The 19,146-nt window shown below is 41.3% G+C and overlaps 1 protein-coding gene across 3 annotated transcripts in view; it reads right to left on the bottom strand.

Moving 5' to 3' along the window:
* Nucleotides 1–1,975: 1,975 nt before the first annotated feature.
* The window catches only part of PRKCD (protein kinase C delta), a 59,237-nt gene continuing 42,066 nt past the window's right edge, over nt 1,976–19,146 (bottom strand). For 2 of the 3 annotated variants that reach the window (XM_064667846.1, XM_064667848.1), the window contains 14 exons: nt 15,551–15,707; nt 14,869–14,900; nt 14,093–14,178; nt 13,629–13,758; nt 12,916–13,016; nt 11,630–11,726; nt 10,343–10,473; nt 9,521–9,694; nt 8,995–9,086; nt 7,416–7,478; nt 5,164–5,302; nt 4,153–4,341; nt 3,777–3,905; nt 1,976–2,513 (listed from right to left, as the gene is read on the bottom strand). In XM_064667846.1, coding sequence (XP_064523916.1) covers nt 2,355–2,513; nt 3,777–3,905; nt 4,153–4,341; nt 5,164–5,302; nt 7,416–7,478; nt 8,995–9,086; nt 9,521–9,694; nt 10,343–10,473; nt 11,630–11,726; nt 12,916–13,016; nt 13,629–13,758; nt 14,093–14,178; nt 14,869–14,900; nt 15,551–15,707 — 1,679 coding nt within the window. In that variant the 3' untranslated portion in view covers nt 1,976–2,354. The remainder of the gene's footprint in view (nt 2,514–3,776; nt 3,906–4,152; nt 4,342–5,163; nt 5,303–7,415; nt 7,479–8,994; nt 9,087–9,520; nt 9,695–10,342; nt 10,474–11,629; nt 11,727–12,915; nt 13,017–13,628; nt 13,759–14,092; nt 14,179–14,868; nt 14,901–15,550; nt 15,708–19,146) is intronic. The other variant, XM_064667847.1, reaches the window with a different exon arrangement.

Raw genomic sequence — 19,146 nt, 5'->3', positions numbered from 1 at the left:
TTAGGTGAAGGGCATTAATTTGCAGGGGTACTTGTCATTCTGAAGGATAAGGACAAAACTAATTACTGCTTTGTGGTTTAGAGTTACATACTCAGATTTTCATGTCTTCTTGATGGCTGTATGCCCCTGGGTAGGTAACCAATGTATTCTCTCTGCTAAGTGGGAGGAGTGTTTTCATTGTTTTTCACTCCACTGTGTGTTTCCGTTTGGAGGGGAGGTGATTTTTTTGTTTGTTTTAGAGCTTTTAGGCTGCTTTCTGGACAAAATCCTTTAATATCTCCATCTTCCTGTAGTATGAGGATGCCCCAGACCTGATGGGTGACTGAACTCTTGACTTTTGCTGCCTGGCAGGTGGCCCTGGGAGGGGGGGCAGCACTTCAGCCAGGAGGGCTGAGGAGCTGTACAGGCTGTGGAGCTTTTGTGTCTGTGCTGTCAGGAGGTACTGGTGGTGCAGGGCAGGGCCTCGGGCAGTGGTTGAACACGAGGGATGGAGTAGCTGGCACAGTTGTGGCAGCAGGAGCTGCTCCTGGTAAGTCAGTCAAATGCCAGCTGGAAGAGTTGCTGTGTGAAGACCGTGATCTCTCTTGAGCAGGCTTGGCACTGGTTACTCCACAGCAAAGAAGGTAAGTGCAGGGAGCAGCTGTTCCCACAAACAACACTTACTACTACTTGTAATTCATCACAGCTTCTTGCCATCCAACTACCCCGTGCTGCTGGCACCCACATTTGTAAGTTCTTACCTGAAAAGCATTTCTGCTCAGGAGCAAGTGCCCGGCGCTCACTTTTGAGAGCAGAAATCACTTTCTGGTGAAAACCAGCAAACTAGAAATTACTTTGTAGGGTATGTGAAGGAAAAAAACCCCAAGTTTTCTGCTCTCCCTGGGGCACCTCGCTGCTTGTTCCCCCTTGGACAGGGGTTTGTGTAAGTGTGGTGGTAACCCCGGGTGTTTGGAAATGCCAGCTGTGTGCTGCCCCTTCCAGCCGCAATCTCAGATGGCATCCCAGTCGTGCTGGCATTACTAAAGCTGTTCTTTAGGAGAAGAACAAAGGCAGCACTGTATTCTTGTGAGCCTCTACAAAGTATTACAGCTTTCTCCCGCTCTTTCAGCAGGATTAACAGTCTGAAACTACCCAGAAGCTCCACAGTGCTCCTAAGAGCTCTGGAGCACTGCATAACTCCTGCATGAATCTACACCCAGACACTTTTTTTTTCCCACCTGCTCAGTGTTGGGAAAATTAAATCATTTGCAATAGTATTACAAGATACAGAAAGCTCCTGAGAAGCAAGGGACCTTGCCTCAGTTTGTATTTTAGGAGCTGATTGCAAAGAGAAGAGTTCATTAAGGAGCTTTACAGCAATAACATTAGCTTTTCTTACTCATTAATGGTTAAAAAAAAAAATCAATATTCAGAAGTAGGTGTTGCAACAAAGCAGGATCTAGTTTGGTGCCCTTAATAGCAAGTGGGAGGCACAGCTGCTGTGTTACAAACAAGTAAACAAAACTGGATTTTGTGTTTGGCAGTAAAGCAGGATAATTCCTCTTGGGCAGAGCAGGCAAGTAACTCAAGAGCTCCACAGTCATTACCTGGCAGTTCTGCTCTGCTGGGATCAGCTGCTCTGATCGTGGTGCCTCTTTCTCTTAATAGGAATTGGCATTTAGTGGCAGAACCCCACATTCCCAGGCAGGATGGGGCTGCTCTGGGATGCTTAGGTCTCTGTTGCCTGCTTGGACAGCCTTGGAATAAATGTGTAGCATTTATTCTTCAAAAGCAGCACAGAGCCATTTCCCACAGCAGCTGGTGTTACACTAGGAATCTCTGCTTTTGCCTGATTCTTCATTGGTTAATTCACATAAAACCCAACATAAATTTTTTAGGAAAGCAACCAGGGCTTACAAAGTATTATTTTTTTCCACTGTAATTTAAAGACAACTGGAGTTTAATTGTATATTGTTAAAAATCATAGAGCCATGAATGAAAGTTACATTAAACTTTCTTTTAATTGAAGACAAATAAAAGAACCAAGGGCTCAAACACATTTTAAAAAGACATCTGTTCCCCAGTGTCTTCTCTCGAGCAAAATATACAGCACATATATATATATATATAACAACTACATTCAAGTACCGAACAGAATTTACATTTTCCCAAACAGAGAAAATAATGCACATGATTCACATACCTTAAACCCAACCATGCATAAAAACACTGCCAATAAATCAGGAGTTGGACATAATTCATCACACTACTGTGTATTATTCTGAAGTATCGACAACGTTGTTGGAATGCATTAACACTTGGGAGTGTGGGTTTGTAATGTTTAACCCTGCTTTGAAGTCCAGCTGTTCAGAGACCTACTTGTTCAAGATCTGTTCAAATTTAGGGTTAATAAAAGAAAACCCATCAAATGCAGATTGATCCATGGACTCGATCAGGTTTTTGTCGCTGTAGGACAATTTTGGCTTCTCACTCAGAAATTCTCTGTCAAAGTTGTTGTAGTCACTTGCTGATTTCTGTGTTAGAGAGGAAAGATAGTTTGAGACAAACTTTTTAATTTATTCCAGAACAAATTACTTAAATACAAAAGGTTGAGCTCCCTCCCTTCTTCCCCTGTTTTAGAGAAAAAAAAAATTTAGCCTATTTTAACAAAACTGTAAGATTATAACTGAGTGATTGCTTATTAGTAGTTGAAAACAAACAAAAAAAACCCCAAATAGCACCAGCTTGCTTTGGAGAAGAACCACATGGATTTGTGACAATGCTGCACAATTACCCAAATATTATCTATTGGCAATAACAATGCAGCATTTACTTATATGTAAACCCAGTATTTCTTGCCATTAACCAAAATGTTTATATTCCTGAGAGCATTTTACAGTCTGTACTTATCCAGAGAAAAAAAAGCAGTGTCCTATAGCAGCTGCTTTGTGTCTGGATAAAATATTTGTGTGTGTGTTTCACAAAAATTCACATTCCTAAAGATTACTGTGAACCTCCAAAGGTTACTGTTTGTAGGATCCTTAGGGTTCCAGAGTTCCCACTTCTATGGCAATGTGAAACCTTGTGTTCTTGAAAAGGCCAGCTCTCCTCCATCGAGTACATAAATCCAACTTAAAGAGACTGTTACCTCCATATCATTTCACCTGTTCCAGTAACAGGGGTGAGGAACATTGACTTGGATTTTTAGCCAGGTGAGATGGAGCAGCAGCATCCCACAGTGCTACAGACTATGAGTTACACACGGTCTGTTCTTCAGATGTTTTTTTTTCAGGTAACATCAGGCATGTACATTAATTCTAAATTCAGTAGCATAGAGAATGCATCTTTTTGCCCCCTTGGAGACTCTCCAGTTGGTTTGAAGCAGCAGAAATGCAATGCTTGCACAGAACGCCTGCAGGCAGGTAGCAGCCAAGCAGCCTCAAGCTACTGGTGCTTCTCCCATGTGGCATTGCAGAAAAGGAAACCCCAAGGAACTATGAACATTTCTAACCCAGAGGAGAACAGGGATCGAAACTATCTGTTGGTTTTCCTGAAGATTTTATTCATGAAGAAGCTCCCTGAGAGCGCACAGGAAAGCAAGCATAGGAAGATTTCTGGGCAGTCAAAGCAGTACAGTGCACCTTGTTATAACTGAACCATCCAGGAACAAGAGGGTTACAGATATATAACTCTGTCATTTGTAAATGTGAGGAGACAGTGGCAGTAGGATACTTTGAGCAAGTCACCCCTTCCCCTGAAGCTGCTGTTTGCTACAGAACAAAGAACAACTCACGTACCACTTTTGGCTTGAAAGGAGGGTCCACCTCCCTCTTCTCTAGTGCTGTCCAGTTGATTGTTTTGAAGAAAGGATGGTCTCTGATATTCCCAGTGACCCCAAGTCGTTTTGCTGGATCCCTTTCAAAGAGCTGCAAGAGAAGACACCTGGTAAAGCCTTTCATTTGCTCAAAAGGTAGGCAGGGGAAGAATAACAGATACGCTGCTGAAAGAACTGAGGTTGCTGGCAGTAAACAGTTCATTAGTAATTAATCTGACCTGGCTTTCCCTTTGTAAGAGCAATTTGCTTGCTGAGAAACAGCTCCTCTCCAAAGCCTAGATTTGCCCCTCCTTGGACAGAGACAGTACCAGGACCTACACGTTGATCATCAGTCCTACCTTTTCTAATATATCCTTTGATTCCTTGGTAATCCAGCGTGGGTAGTGAGGGGTGTCCACTCGGATTGACTCAAACAGTTCATCCTCATCATCCCCGTGGAAAGGGGACTGGCCAATCAGCATCTCATACAGCAGGACCCCAAATGACCACCAGTCCACAGAGAACGTGTACCGCAAACCTTGCAGGATCTTGTTCCGCAGAGGAAGAAGTACAAGCAGTTAGTCAAAGGAAGCAATATAGCCCAAAAAACCAGGAGAGGTATTTTAAGAGAGAATCTTTAATAACTAGGGCATCTAGGGAAAGAAAAGAAATCCATCTCTCTGAGAAACTGTGGACACTGATGCACATCTGCGGTTTTATACTTGGCTGCTGTTTGTGGGAACGTGGCCAGCTCTGTGGACAGGTCTTTGCTCTCATTCAGAAGTTTTCTCCATTAACTTTAAATAACCATATACTTGGAAAACATCTTCTCTAGTGTCTTTACAAGATGAAGGGAGAAGCAAGTAGTGATGAAAAGTAACTTACTACTAGACAGACTTTGACATAATTTATAGCTTTAAAACCTAATACCTTAGTTGGGCTACTTTGCAAATAAGATTTAAAAAAAAATACAACACAGGGAATTTAACTCAGTGAGATTCCCCTTAGAAGCTGCTTTTGTTTTAATTCTAGTTGTTTGCAGGGGCACAAGTCTGTTCTCCATCTGCAGTGCACATAGATAGATTCATTCTGTGGGAGCCCTCTGTGTGTGCTGGCTACAAAAAAACCCAAACTCTTAAAAAAAGAGCATTTTAACTTTTCAAAACCATGTTTTTAAACTTGCAGCTGTAAAATACTTAAGAATTTCAAGTACCTTCTATAAAGAACTCAGGTATAATTTTTTTCTCTGCACTAATTAGACTTCGACTTTTCTGAACTATTAGTCTACAAAGAGATGATTAATCACAGCAGCCATTTCTAACATGAGTGCATTAAATCCGTCCCCCAGCGTGTGGCTGTGCCTCACTGACCTCGGGAGCGATGTAGTCTGGGGTTCCACAGAAAGTGCTTGCTTTGTTCTCGCCAACAACATTTTCTTTACACATTCCAAAATCGGCTATTTTGATGTGGCCTTCTTTATCAAGCATCACGTTGTCCAGTTTTAGGTCTCTGCAGAAAGTGTTTAAAAAGAGTTGTGTTTTAAGTGAGTCATTTTTGTATTCAGATGCACTGATAAACACCTCCCTGCAGCAGAACAGAAGCTTTTCAAGGAAATAATCATCCATCAACACAACCCATACTTTTGTGCACTGGAGGCAGGAGGGACAAGGGAAGAATTTTCTGGTCAGACAAAATAAGAGGCTGAGGTACATATATAGAGTGTGACCTTATAATCCTCTACATTTGCTTTCAGATCTAAAAGCACAGCCAGTGCTTCTGTTGCTTCTGGAAGGCAGTGTGAGTTAATGCCCCAGCAGCTGACACAGCAGTGCTGCACCAGCTCTGGAGCTCAAAAGAAGGATTGTGTTGGATTCTGAGAGCCTTTGGCAGGAGTGTGATTGTTTGAAGCCTGCCCAGCTCTTAACACTACCTGTGACTTGTTCCTGGTTACAGCACCAGCTCATGTGTTGTGGCCACGGCCTGTGAAGTGTCCTATTCATGCCTTTTTTTTTTTTCCAGAATAACACTATTCAATCAAGTAAGAGCTTTTTCCCAGCAGTTTCCAAAAGCTACATTCCCTCCCTTTGACCAGGATGCATTTTTTTGTCCATCTGGCTGCAAATGCACATACCAAGGAGGGCAGGCTGAAGAGAAAACTGTACAGCCCTCTGCTTACCAAGAAAGACTGAAATAGAGCAGATAATTTAACATAAGAACAGGGCAGTCTTTTCTCTTGGGTAGCTGAACTTCCCAGTATCAGCTACTCACATTGCTCAGAGTGTGAGCTGCAGCTCAAAGCAAGAGTTCCTGATCTAACGCAGTGCTCCATAAATCCTTCCATGCTTGGACACCAGCTGCTGCTCACCTGAGCAAATTGAATATATATGAGGTGGGAAATACTCACAGTAACTCAGGGCACTGCACTCACCCAGCTACTGCAAGTCCTAAAACCTTTTGTATGATGTGCACTTACATGTAACACCTACTTAAAATTGCTCCGAGTCAGGCTCTGGGATTATACTGGTGAAATCTTATGTGAGATGGGAAAAACAAGTACCACTGGTTTTGCTGGTGTCTTGTTGGAAAAGGGTACCATTTCTCTGAAAATATTTCATACTATGAAATTCCCCCCAGGAACAGTCTAATTTAAGGTAGGGAAATTTAACAGCAAGCCTAAAAATGCTTTAAAAAATCTGGGATGGAAGGATTTCATGCTGCTGAAAACAGTTTGATCCTTTCCTGTATAAAAACCTGCAGGAGGCTATGGGAATACAGCTGGGAAGGTTATGTACTTTCCTGGATTATGGCTGTCTTCTCTGAGAGGTAGATGTGCTTTTAAGAATTGTCTTTCTTACCAAGGATTCCTGTAAGGTTCCTCCCCTTTACAAATGCTTTTTAACTAGACTTCAGAAAATTGCTCTGAAGGATGGATGCTTCAACAGATGTTTCCTGTTTCTACAGAGGGAGATGGACAATACCAGATGTTTGGAGCATGTTCACCTAAGGCCTTTGTAAGGCTCTGAAGCACAGAGACATCATTCTTTGGACCTGTTTGTTACATAGGTGAGAGATGTCTGAGCAAGTAGTTACCAAACAGTGCTTTCAAGTTGAGGGTGGGGTGAAAGGGCTGAGATTGAGAGGAAAACTACATTAAAATAAACTTCTGATTTCTTGTAGTGTGGATATACCCAGTCAGAAGCAGTGGATCAGGGTCTGGCCTCCGATGCTTCAACCTGGTGTGGCAGAAGCATCGATGTTGTGGTTTCACCAGAAGGCAAAACCAGGTAACTTTCACCTCAGTGGTTTGCACAAGGCCAATGAGGACTGATAAGCCTCAAAGACCCTCTCCCTCACCTCCAAACTAAACAGACTCATGATTTGAAGTGCTTAAAAATAACTGAAACAAAACTGCTTTTGTGTTACACAAATATCATTCCATCACTCTAGTTGCCAAGGAAAAAACCCCCACAGATAGAGATTTGTGTCAAGCATGTTAATGGCCTTGGAACTACATCAGATCACTGACAGACAGCTTATACTTGTTACATCAATCAGGAACTCAAAGATGCACAAAGTGCTAAGACAAACACCAGGTCCCACCCTGGAGCTGCCTGGTACTCACCTATAAATAATGCCTTTGCTGTGAAGAAACTGGAGCCCACACAGAATTTCAGCTCCATAAAACCTGAAAAGACCAAAACATCTTTTAATCCTTGCTCAGTTTAAACACAGCCAATGCAGATAGCCAAGATATTGCTGTAAGCATCTCTTCATGGAGTGACAAGCACCGTACAAGCCTTTAAATCCTACTTTATGTAGACAAGATGCTGTAAAGCTGCAGGTTAATCCCTTCACCACACATCGGCAGTGTCCAATACCAAACAGCAGAGGGGACACGACTGCAACTTGCCATAAGGCTTCATTCCACTTCCCACGGGGAACACTGTCCCTTTTCTCCTCTTTAATAATAGTCTTTGTGTGTTTTTAGTGATATGCACATGCCTTTTGAAAGACAGCTACTGGGAGCTCAGTCCCCAAAGATTGCTTTAGGAGGGACTGGGCACTAATGCTGAGGTTAGAAGGCATCAACTCTCTGCCTCTGCACCTGCCTGGCTGGAACAGACTGTAAAGAGAAAAGTAGCAGCACTTCAGGGGTATTCTCCTCAAAAACAGAGGTGATAATCCAGAGGAGATAAAGGAAAACACGAAAAGAATGCTTCCCCATGCCCCAAGAAGTATTAAAAGCTTTTTTTTTTTCTAATTGAACAATTATAAAACTATTTCCGCTTCTGTAGAGCAGAATGAATGTTGACCCAAAACTTCACAAATAGGCCCAGGGGATACCAGGAGAGGCTGCCAGATGCAGAGATGTTTGCTGGAATGCAGGTAAGCTGGAGGAGCTTTATCCAGATTTTTGCTGGGGAGAGTGGGAAGGGAGCTTGCCCTTTCCTATACAGCTGGCTGCTATTTATGCCAGACTCCTTGACCTGATCCCATCCAGTCAATGTTCCTTAGTACAGTGCCCAGTAACAGAGGTCATTTTCCTGATGCTTATAGGTAGGTTCACTACCCTGCACTGTTACATTTTAGGTCTTGCATGCACCCACTCAATATTATAATTAAATCTCTCATGGCTTTCAGTGAGAGAAGTAGAAACTGACCTCAAACTAAAAATGATAGATAAAGTAACAATAATAAAATGTTTTTGCATCTTTTAAAGATCACTGGAGCTGAAAACTTCAGCCATAGGTAACTGACACAACTGCACTTGCTAAACAAAGCACCTGTTTTATTAGTATCTTGTGAAAGCTACAGGTGTTCCTGTGCCATCATGACAACTTATCATAACAATAATCTAAGTGCTGATTATTTTTGCAATTTTTTTCCATCAAAATACTGTCCCAAAGGACACTGAGGCTGTACCTTTTTCTTTTCACTGCTGGCTGATGTTGCAGTCTGTTTTGCACCTCTAGTTACAAGCATCCCATAGAGTAAAACATCACACTATGTAAATTAAGAAGGCCTAACTCCACACATCATTAAGTGAACTTCTTCACTGTATTAAACTAGTGCCTAAGAAATACCTTTTCAATCATCAGCCATTGAAATTCCAGGGCAAGTAAGGGGCACAAAACTAGCAGCAGTAAACCCAGAGACTAAAATCCTTCCTGGAGATGGGGAATGGAGGGTTGTGGACTTACGTTGCTCTGTAGAGATCAAAACGCCCCTTGTCTTGTATGTGGAACATCAGGTCTCCCCCATTCAGGAACTCCATAACGAAGAACAGATGATCCTGTTTGCAGATAACCAGGGAATGGAACAATTACTGATGCTGTTCCAACCACAGATGAAGTAGCAATGGGGGGACCAAGCAGCCTCCTCTGCTGAAAGATTTCTCTGTTTCATGCATACCCTGAGAGCCTGGAAGGCTCCTACAGAGTTGAGTGGCCTGGTCTTGTAAAGATAAATAGCTAATCTTGTATTCTGTGGGTTTCTAAACTTGCATAGATTGCATAGATATTTTTCTGATCTCATTCTGTCCTCATCAACATATGTTTGGTCCTACTCATATTTACTTTCCACAAGGCCCGTGAACTATTGCACAGAGCACAAGAAAAGGAAACTTAATTCCTGCACCACTAAGTTACTTTCATTTGACTGCAGATAACAGCATCCATTAAAAGGGTTGACCTGTTGTGTTACTGTCATTACTGGGCTTTTTCTTACCTTTGTCTGAAACGTGCAGTAAAGATGTGTGAGAAATGGATTTTCCCATGCAAGTGCGAGGACCCGCTTTTCCACCATGGTACATTCCACATCATCATCGATTAGCACCACGTCTTTTTTCAGGGCTTTGATAGCAAAGAATTCATTCTTCCCTTTCAGCTCAGCAAGCAGAACCTACAAAGAATAAAGGGTGATGTTACAGCATGGCTAGGAAAGACTTCCTACTGATGGTATCAGTAAGGGAAAGTCAAAGGTGTTCATGGCAGGTGCAGTGACAATTAAAAAAATACATTTAAATGGGAAAGATAAGGGAGATTTGGGAGTGTGAAGCTGCTGGACATAGAGATGAGGAGATGCAGGCACAGTGGTTTTTCTGTCAATGTCTTGTGAGTGTATTAACAACAGCCATGTAAAGCCTGTTCCTTCCCTAGAGCTGTAGTTTCACAGAGAGCAGTGGTCAGAGGCCGTGGAGGTCACACTGCTCTCCCAAATATCCCCCTGCCCCTGCACTGGGGCATTATGAGGCTGTTTCTGTACAGAGGGCATGAACCTAAAATTTGCACTGTGGTGCATAAAGGGCGATTCCTCTGCCAGGATACTAAACAGGCCACAAAGTGCTGTGCATTATGAATCACACTCGAGTTCAGATGTGATCCAGGTGATGAATTTCTACTGTCTCTGACAAAGATGTCTATTTACAATTCTGTTAGAAGATTATCAACCCAGGGAGCTGTAAGACCTTTCTGTTCAATGGAAATAGCCCGTCACTTTGCAGAGATCAAGCGAGGCAGACACCTTAAGCTCTCCAGGTTTGTTACATACCTTTCCAAAGCTTCCTTTCCCCAGTACTTTGTGGAAGACAAAGCTGTCTATGCTGAATTTTCTCCTTGCAGCTCGCGATGCTGTCTTGACTGTGCTCCCCTCCCAGAGCTTATCGTACTCGCTGTTATCTGCTGATCAAAACATGCTCAGTGTGTGCAGAAACACTGCATGACTCAGATCCCTGGACAGGAATTAGGTGCTGGCACAGCATTTCAATGCATCTGCTGTTGGAATACTGGTGAACCTAAACATAAGGGTCACCTCCTGTGGTTTATAGCAAAAGTTTAAATTACTCGAGCGTACTTGATTTGGATTTGAATGGAACCTGTGATTGTTTCTGATGCTGGGTTTAAGCAATACCTGGGTATTATAAAAATCAAGACCCTTAACTTTTTCCTGTGACTAAAATATAGAACATAATTTGGAGAAAAAGATACAAGGACTGCTTGTAAACAAACTATTTATTTATCTTCCCTTAGCAGAACAGGACAGTCTCTCAGCCTGTCCACATAAAGAGGTCTGATTTATGCCCAATGCTGGCTAAGTAGCACGATCATACAGTTTAATCCTGATTATATCCTAAAATTAATAACTTTTTTCCTGCCCTCTGCTGCACAGACCCGCTGGGTCACTAACAAGACACTGATGTTAATCATGAGATGGTCCCATGTGTGCCCTGTAACTGCCCAGCATTTGGGACAACCCAGGCAGGAATCACAGGGGCTGCACCTTGACGTAGTACTTGCAAGAGGTTTTGGGGTTTTTATCCCTCTATTCTGGCAAAACAAAACAAGTATGCTAAGTGACATAAAAATATTTTTTTTTTACTGGGCATCTGAACAGAATTAATTCAGTGTATGGATGAATATATAAAGTCCTGTACACACCAAACCCACACATTATCTCTTACTGAGTCTGGTCATTTCCATCTGGTAAAGCCCCAAGATGCTCTGATTACTTCTGCTGTTGGATTTAATTTTGCGTAAATTATCATAAGTTAGCAGTAATGAAAATAAGCTTATACAATGCTTGAAGCCTTTAGCAATAGTGAAAAAACAAACACCAAACAAAACTTTACTCTGAACTCACAGAGATGGGATTCCAGGCGTTTGTCAAATGTTATGTAAGAATTTTGTGCGGCCAGGAGATGGTAAAAAGAAATACATGCCTTTTTTTTTTTTAACAGTGCTTATTAAAAAAGATTGTCGAACACAAGGCAAGAATAAATAACTACTTAAATTGTCTGGTAAGTAAATGGCCATATGGAAACATTTTCCCTTTTCTTACCTGTTGTATCTCCTCCTGGAGCTTTATGTTTCTTATCAAAATCTTGATAAATACCAACACTTTCTACAGACCCAGAATCGGACCTTCGTGTAGATTTCTGAGGAGAAGGAACACTTGAAATTATATCTACTTTAGAAATACAGTAATATCTGTAAATGTAACGTGATGGCAGTATAAACTTTTCTTTTTAATTATTAACTCCCAGTACACATCTTTTCTCAAGAAGTCTGGTTCACAGACTATTTAGCCACTTTCTTTACAGCTTCAGATCAGCCAATTGCTTTATTTCGTTCACTGCAAGAAAATAAGTCACTGAAATTCCTGGACAGTCTATGCTGTATTGTTCATTGCAAAATTATTAAAGGTACAGTGGTTTGGATTCACAGTGGGAACAAATTAAACTCTGGGAAAATGTCCCCTTGGATGTATGTTCATTTGAATGAGGAGATGGGAGTCATACTGGACAAGCTTAAGTCATATCTGTGCATGACATCCATCTTTAGCACATAGAAACAAATTTTATGTGTGAAAGATCCCTAAGATCAAATTTTAGTAAGGAAAAGATTAAGTTTTTCTGGGTCATGAAAGAGCTGGTGCAACAGCTCTCACTGTTTTCAAAGTAAATATCCTGTGAAAGCTTAGGAACACACAGCTCAGAGAGCTGAGAGCCAACAGAACAGACACTGTTGGCTTTTGTGATATATTTTTCTGTTTTATTTTCTGGGCTTGTGTCTGAATCTTTATTTGCAAGTCAGAAGTCAGCCACAAAAGACAGTCATGCTGCAGCAGGAGATGAACAAGCTATGGGGTCAGTGTTAATTCCAGAGCAGTTTTCTCTGTATGTGTGTGTATATATATATATATATATATATATGATTAATAAAAATTGAGAATATCTGGCATATTCCTCTTTATTCATTTAAATCTATCATTCAGGTGGAATTTTAAAGTTGAAACATGTAAAAACAGACTTCACAATTATGATGCCACTGTTTAATCAATTAAACAGAAAGGGTGAGAATAACCTTGGCACCACAGAACTGGGGCTTCAGGAAACCACAAACCTTAAAAAAATTCTTTAAGTGGGATCCTCCTCCCCCCATTCCCATTTTAGGCTATTGATATCTTTGTTAGTCTCTATATGTACCAAATTAAAAAAGAGAAAGCTGTTTGCATTTCCTCCATTCCAAACTCAGTTCCCCATAAAAGTGATACAGAAAAGATGATGTGAAAGCCCCAAGGTGCTCTGAAAACAAGTAATTACCTGAAATGGCAATAAAGCATACCTGGCTAACTTGATTTAAAGCTTCAGCTAGCAACTTCTGGTTTATTCCACATAGGTTTGCCACCTTCTTCTGGCATTTATGATGCACATTCATGCCACATTCTAAAAGAAATGTAAGGATGGTTATACAAGCATCAGGAAAATAGTGTCTGACATTAGAACAAAAAGGCTGTTTCTCTGTGCAGTTCAGAAACCTTGTTGTAAGACCAGGCTGGACATAGGCCTGTCATTGTTAACAAAATTGCAGTTTTTATCTTTAGCTCAATGAAGGCTACAAAAATTGTTCACAAGGAAAAAAAACTCCTATCACCGTTATTTTATTCTCAAAATCTGTTACAATAAGGCTCATCCTGCCTTCCTGTGGGAGAATTATAAAAGCAGTATTTACAGTAAACGCTTTCAATACACTTTTAGGTGTTACCTTGAGTCGGAACCACCACATTTCAGCTATTCCCAAGGTAGTAATTTTGATTATACTCAAGGTTACACCTCCACAGTGTGTTCCCTGACTCCATTAGCAGCTCACCTTGGCTGAGCTGTCACATGAGCCAAGTGCCTCTTTGTCTCTCTCTAGTACAGAAGCCTTTCCAACCCGCATGGATGAGATGAATCCCATCCTACACAACACACAGAGAAATGCACGGTGTGTAGCCGTGGGGATGGAACCCTGGCAAAGCAAGGAGAGGTCCCAGCTGCCTCCCCTCCCATCCTCACCTTCACATTTGAGCCCTTGCTTGACCAGCCCCCAGAGCAGGCTGCCACAGTGGTCACAGAAGGTCGGGCTCATGTAGTTGTAAACTCGGAAGCGATGAGGCATGTCAATGTTGAACCTTTCCTTCTGGAACTGAGCACGGGGAGAGACAGGGGTGAGGCACTGCCCAGAGCAGGACCAGCTTCTGACAGAAAACTGCTTGGATATTACAAGCTTACAATTATTTTACATTAGCCTTACATCCCTCATCTAGCAGGGAAAGGATCTGCCCATCAAATACCACCCAACTGCTCGCGGGGCTTTGGACTACTGGTCACGCTTTGTCCACTCCAAGAGAAGACAGTCACTTGGGTTGTACAGCCAAGCATCTCCCAAATGGAGTTGGTAGTTAACATACAAGGTTTTTGTTAGTTCAAAAGTGTTTAATTACATAATTACAATATAAATATATTGTTCCAGCTCTTACCATTGTGTCCCTGCTGTTGGCTGCAGTACCAGTGCACCTCCCAATGATTTTATCAATACATTTCTTGTGAATAGCAGCATTGCATTCTTCAAGACATGCACAAGAAAAAAAAGGATTCCTTCAGATAATAAATACATGGGATGAGGTGTTTTCATTTCATAGCAGAATATGAAAAATACACACCTTTCCATCATACCACAACCCCCAAAAACTTCTTTTCCATCAAGATGATGATCTTTTTTGAGCTTATTCCCCCACACCCCCCCTTTTCTTTTATCATAAACTTTATTTCTAAGCTAAATCAGCCTCCATTAGGCAATGCTACCAGCATTTGATAACAGAAGAATAATATTATGCTTTTGTGTTTTACCCTTTGATATCTCCTCTCTGTTTGGAGTAATGCACAGAGATCTATGTTCAGTCAAAAGAGCTTTTCAATTCAGCTGTAAAAAACCCTTAATAGTTGTAATTCATTTTAGAAAAGGTTTCACAAAAGCTGCTGTCATAAATGAGTGCAACTTTTCAACAGCATTAAACTCTTCTGAGAACAGCTGAGTCTAAATCTTGATACTGAAAACCCAGGTAGGAATCTCAATTATATTCCTTCAGTTATTGTGCAAAACTGATATTTAACATCTATTACTACCACCTATGGTAATGATGCACTGTGCTATGCATATTTGCAGAAGATTTTTTTCAACAGTAACTATTAGATCTTCAGAATCACGTGGAAAGCAGTAGAAGAAAAACGTAAAAAAAAAAAAAAATCAACTTACGCCTACATTTGTATCCCTGCTTGTTGAGTCCCCTGAAAAACAAATGTTAAAGAAGGAAATAAAAACCCATACATTTACAGGAATAAAAGATAGGTTGTTTTTTAAAAAAATTATTATTATTTTTACCGTGTCAACCAATTAATCCTTTGTCTATGGGAATATTTTTTCCTATTAATAAAGTGGTCTAAATTCTGCTAATCAGAATCCTCTGTCTTAGGAAAGCAAGGTTTAGAAGGTAAGGTACTTTGTTTTGACAGAGCAGCAAATTAGGAGGGGGACCCAGAAATGACAAGATTTCAATCACATGGGAAATCCTCCTGATCTGCCTTAGGACAAAAACAGCTTTAATGTTAAAGGGATCAACTTCTGTCCCCCTACGGGTCTTTACTCTGCCATCAGCCACTTCACAGCTCAAAGTCTGAGCATTATTTTCTCAGATCCACCCACCCCATTCCCTTGTGACAGAGCTGCTGTTGATTATAGGCCAGATCTCACTTGATGCTGATGGAATTTTTTCAATCATTTCAGTGGCAAAAATATTCAAGTTCTGTTTTTTAATGTGAAAGGGACAACTGTAGTTTCCAAACACATATGAATTTATGTGTCATGTTTTGTCTCGATGTACCTGAAGTGAATTTTGCAGTTATTTGGGGGTGGAGGAAACTTAATTTTTCCTTCTTACCATACAAAGTCTTTGCAGACAGAGCAAAATGTAGGTTGTCCAAAGAAGGTGGCAATAAACTCATGATTTTTGATGTAGTGGATTTTGGCTTGTTTGATGGCTCCTCTCCTGTTAATAGTTACTGTCCCCTCGTCTTCCTTCATTGACTGTTTGCAGTCTAAGGGGGAGACAAGAAGACCCACTTTTAATACTTAAAGGCATTACAAAGATTAATATTTGCTTCTCCCAAACGTACAGTTTGGTTTTCTGTTTCAGAATAGTGTTTCTGTTTATTTTACACCTGCATTCTGCAGACTTTCAGCCCAACAAGGGTGGAACACATGCACACAATGCTTCCTAAGGTGTCTCCATGTCCATGCCTGCAAGCACTTCCCAGCTCCTGCCTATGCAGAAAAAGCCTTCAGCAGATGAGCTGAGGGGAAAAAGCAGGAATGGAGCACAGTTTTGCTAGAGAAATGACAACCACAGTTGTCTTTTGAAAAAAATCTAAGCTCCTATATGTAACGTGATTTATGTTTAAGATAAATAAGCATTTTATTGGAAGCAGGAGGGTCAGCAGAAACCTTTCTATTCTGCTGCTCCACGTGCCCTCCTGAACCAGGACTACAGCAGAACTTCAGGTGAAGTGCTGCAGGACCTTCTGAGTCACCATCAGGCCATACTACTGGAAGATGGCTTTCTTCCAGCCTCCAGGAGCAGAAAACCATGAGGACAAATGAGATTTTCAGTCAGACATTTAGATTTTGCTGATTCATAACATTGATGATCTGTAAACGTGTCTCAGTCCCAATCCTCTCCCGTCCCATCTCCCAGCAGCAAAGCTTAGGGCAAAGGGATCTTGCCATTTGCAGGCTGGGAATTGCCACAGCAACAGAGTAAAGAAAAAGCCAGAAGAGCATTTTTCCCATTGTCAGTACAAAAGTTTTCTTACTTTGCTCCATCGCATTGCTGCCTGTTATCAAAATCAGTGGGAGCCTTGCTTTTTGTACTGATAGAAGCAGATTTGTTTTCCTTTGCCAAGTCACACTCACTGCAATGCCTGAGCTTACTAGGAAGTTACCCAGGAGCTCTGGCTCTCTTGCTGCTGGCTGCACTTGGTTCTTGTCATTTTATTAGCTGGCTGCCACCACTGCTATTTCATCAGACCCCTGAACCTGGAATACAATCCATCATTTGACACCATTCCGAGTGTCCTAAACTAATTTATCTGTCAGCCAGCTGCAGCCAGACAGCAGCAGCATGTACTGCCTTAGAAAAGAAAGGACAACATCAACTCAGGGATTAAGGGAAGATTAAGCATATTAGTGAGAACAAAGTTCAGAAGAGATCCCCGAGCTTTACTACCAGGTATTACTGCACTTTTCTGAGAAACTGGCAACCTGGTTCAGAGAAAAACCCATCCTGACACCCTCTGAAAGGAGCTCACAGTGTGCACTGTGACACCCTGGCACTGTGCATGCCCCTGAGTTACCTCTGCCCCCGCAGGAACAGGATTCATTTCTGCTGTTCAAACAGGCTACTGAGTTCACCCAACAAAAACTCTCATCAGCTGCTGCACTTCAGCTTGTGGAAGTCCGCAAACAGTCCTATCTCTTTGTTTAATCCTGCTGAGCAAATACACAGACCTCACCCACTGCTCCTCAAATGCTTCAGGGAAAGCACACACCGAAGTGTGCCATTAAGGAAAACAAGGTGGTTGAGAGTCAGCAATGCTTTGTACTGTTTGCTGCATGAAAAAGATGTCTTTGTAAGGAAGATTTAATCAGTAACAGCAACAGAACAGAGAAAGACGTTTTGCTTTATGGCACCTATTCCATAACACAAGTAAACCAAGTGTTTAGTGAGGAACTTACATGTGAACTGGATGTTCATGCTAAACTGGCTTCTCATGCTAAAATGCTTGGAGCAATTGTCAATACTGTGTGCAGAAGTCTCTGACAAAACTTGATCAAGATAAGGGAAAGAGTGGTGTTTCCTCCCTGCCTAGAGCACTGATACTAAACTTAAAGAGAAACATGTGAGACTGGCATTTTCTTTTTTGAGAGGGCAATTAATAAACTAATCACTTTGAGTTTTTCCCTCTTTTTTTTTTTTCTCTTTGCACACATACTTTAACAGGGAAGAATCCTTGAGCACAGCAAAAATTCAAAATCTGCACATGAGAACACACAGGCTTCACAACCAGCTGCCTTATTAAATACCTTTGCCAAAACCAACCAATATATCCAATTATAGCTGGAGACATTTTTGTATTTTGGTTCAGAAGGAGCTGAGAGGTTTAGAGAGCAGCTGTAAGTCAAGTGCACCTGAAGCTGAGGTGGTTATGAAATGATAGTGTAGCTCATTCCAATTTACTATGGGCATGTTTAACAAGTTATCTCTAAAGTGTAAATTAACTTTAATGTGTATTGCTCCAGAACAGTTTCAAGCAGTTCAGCCAACGATGGACTCAACTGGGGAATAAAGGTTTAATTTCAAAGATGCAGAGACAATTAACAATTGCAGGGAAGTAAATTTCACAACAACTGTATGGATGCAGGGTGGAGATGGGGGAGAGGGAGAAACAGAAAGAGAAAAACTTTGCTTCCCTCTCCAAGCAAGTCAGGATTCCCATAGATAAAATGTGTGTCATGAACTAGCACATGGTCAGGAAGAGTCATGTACAAAACAGCTGAATCAGCAACTAGAATCCAGGTGACCTCTATGGCCTGGACTTGAAATTAATCATTTTGAACCCAGCACACACCATTAAACATAATCTATTTCCTCTATTGAGAGCTGTGGTTAATATTTATCACTGACACGTTCATGTATTTCAAGGTCCCCTCTCAAAACTTGCTGTTGATCTGACAAAAGCCCCCAGAACTCCTCCATGCTGTATATTCATTAAGAAACCATTAAGCACGGCTGTGAACTGACAGTGCAGCTCTCCAGACATGCTGTAAACAGACCACTGTATTCACTATTTAATGGCAGGAGCAGTCCTGCTGAACATTTCACAGCCCTCGCAGCCACTAACACAACACCCAACCCATCGCCTGGAAAACATTTACTAAAGCAATATTGCCAGGGCTGTGCTGAACTGTAATAAATCTCAAGGTGAGATGTCAAACTGTCTCAACTGAACCTCAAAAGCCCAAGGACAAAAGAAAACAACCTCAGAATAACCCCAGTAGTTATTTAAAAATAAAGAATTGAAAAAATATTTACCGTCTTCAGAGTTCATTTTTCATTTTAACCTGCTCATTTCACGGTGCTGTTTGTGAGCAGAGGAAAGATAACAGTGCTACTGCCAGAGACTGGGAACTGGGACTTCAAACAGGGACAGGCAAAGTGTTTTATGAGCTAACTGATGGCTCAGGTTGAGATTTGCCTGAAACTGTATAATAAATTGCAAAACCAACTAACATTTCTGTTCAGTGCCTGTTTCCTTCTGCTGTTCTACAGCCTTGCATTTGGCTTTGTTTGAAATTTAAGTGCACCTTCAGGTCAAGAAAAACATTAATCTCATAGAGCAATCATTAAAAGGGAAAGCTTGTTCCTCACATAGGAGACTTTCTTAGCATGAAGTGTCTAAGGGGAAAATTGCTCTTTAA

Source organism: Pseudopipra pipra, chromosome 11 (assembly GCF_036250125.1).
Source record: "Pseudopipra pipra isolate bDixPip1 chromosome 11, bDixPip1.hap1, whole genome shotgun sequence".
NCBI classification, from domain to species: domain Eukaryota; kingdom Metazoa; phylum Chordata; class Aves; order Passeriformes; family Pipridae; genus Pseudopipra; species Pseudopipra pipra.
Note: the sequence above shows the minus strand (reverse complement) of the source record. Positions and strands in the feature narration are given on the sequence as shown.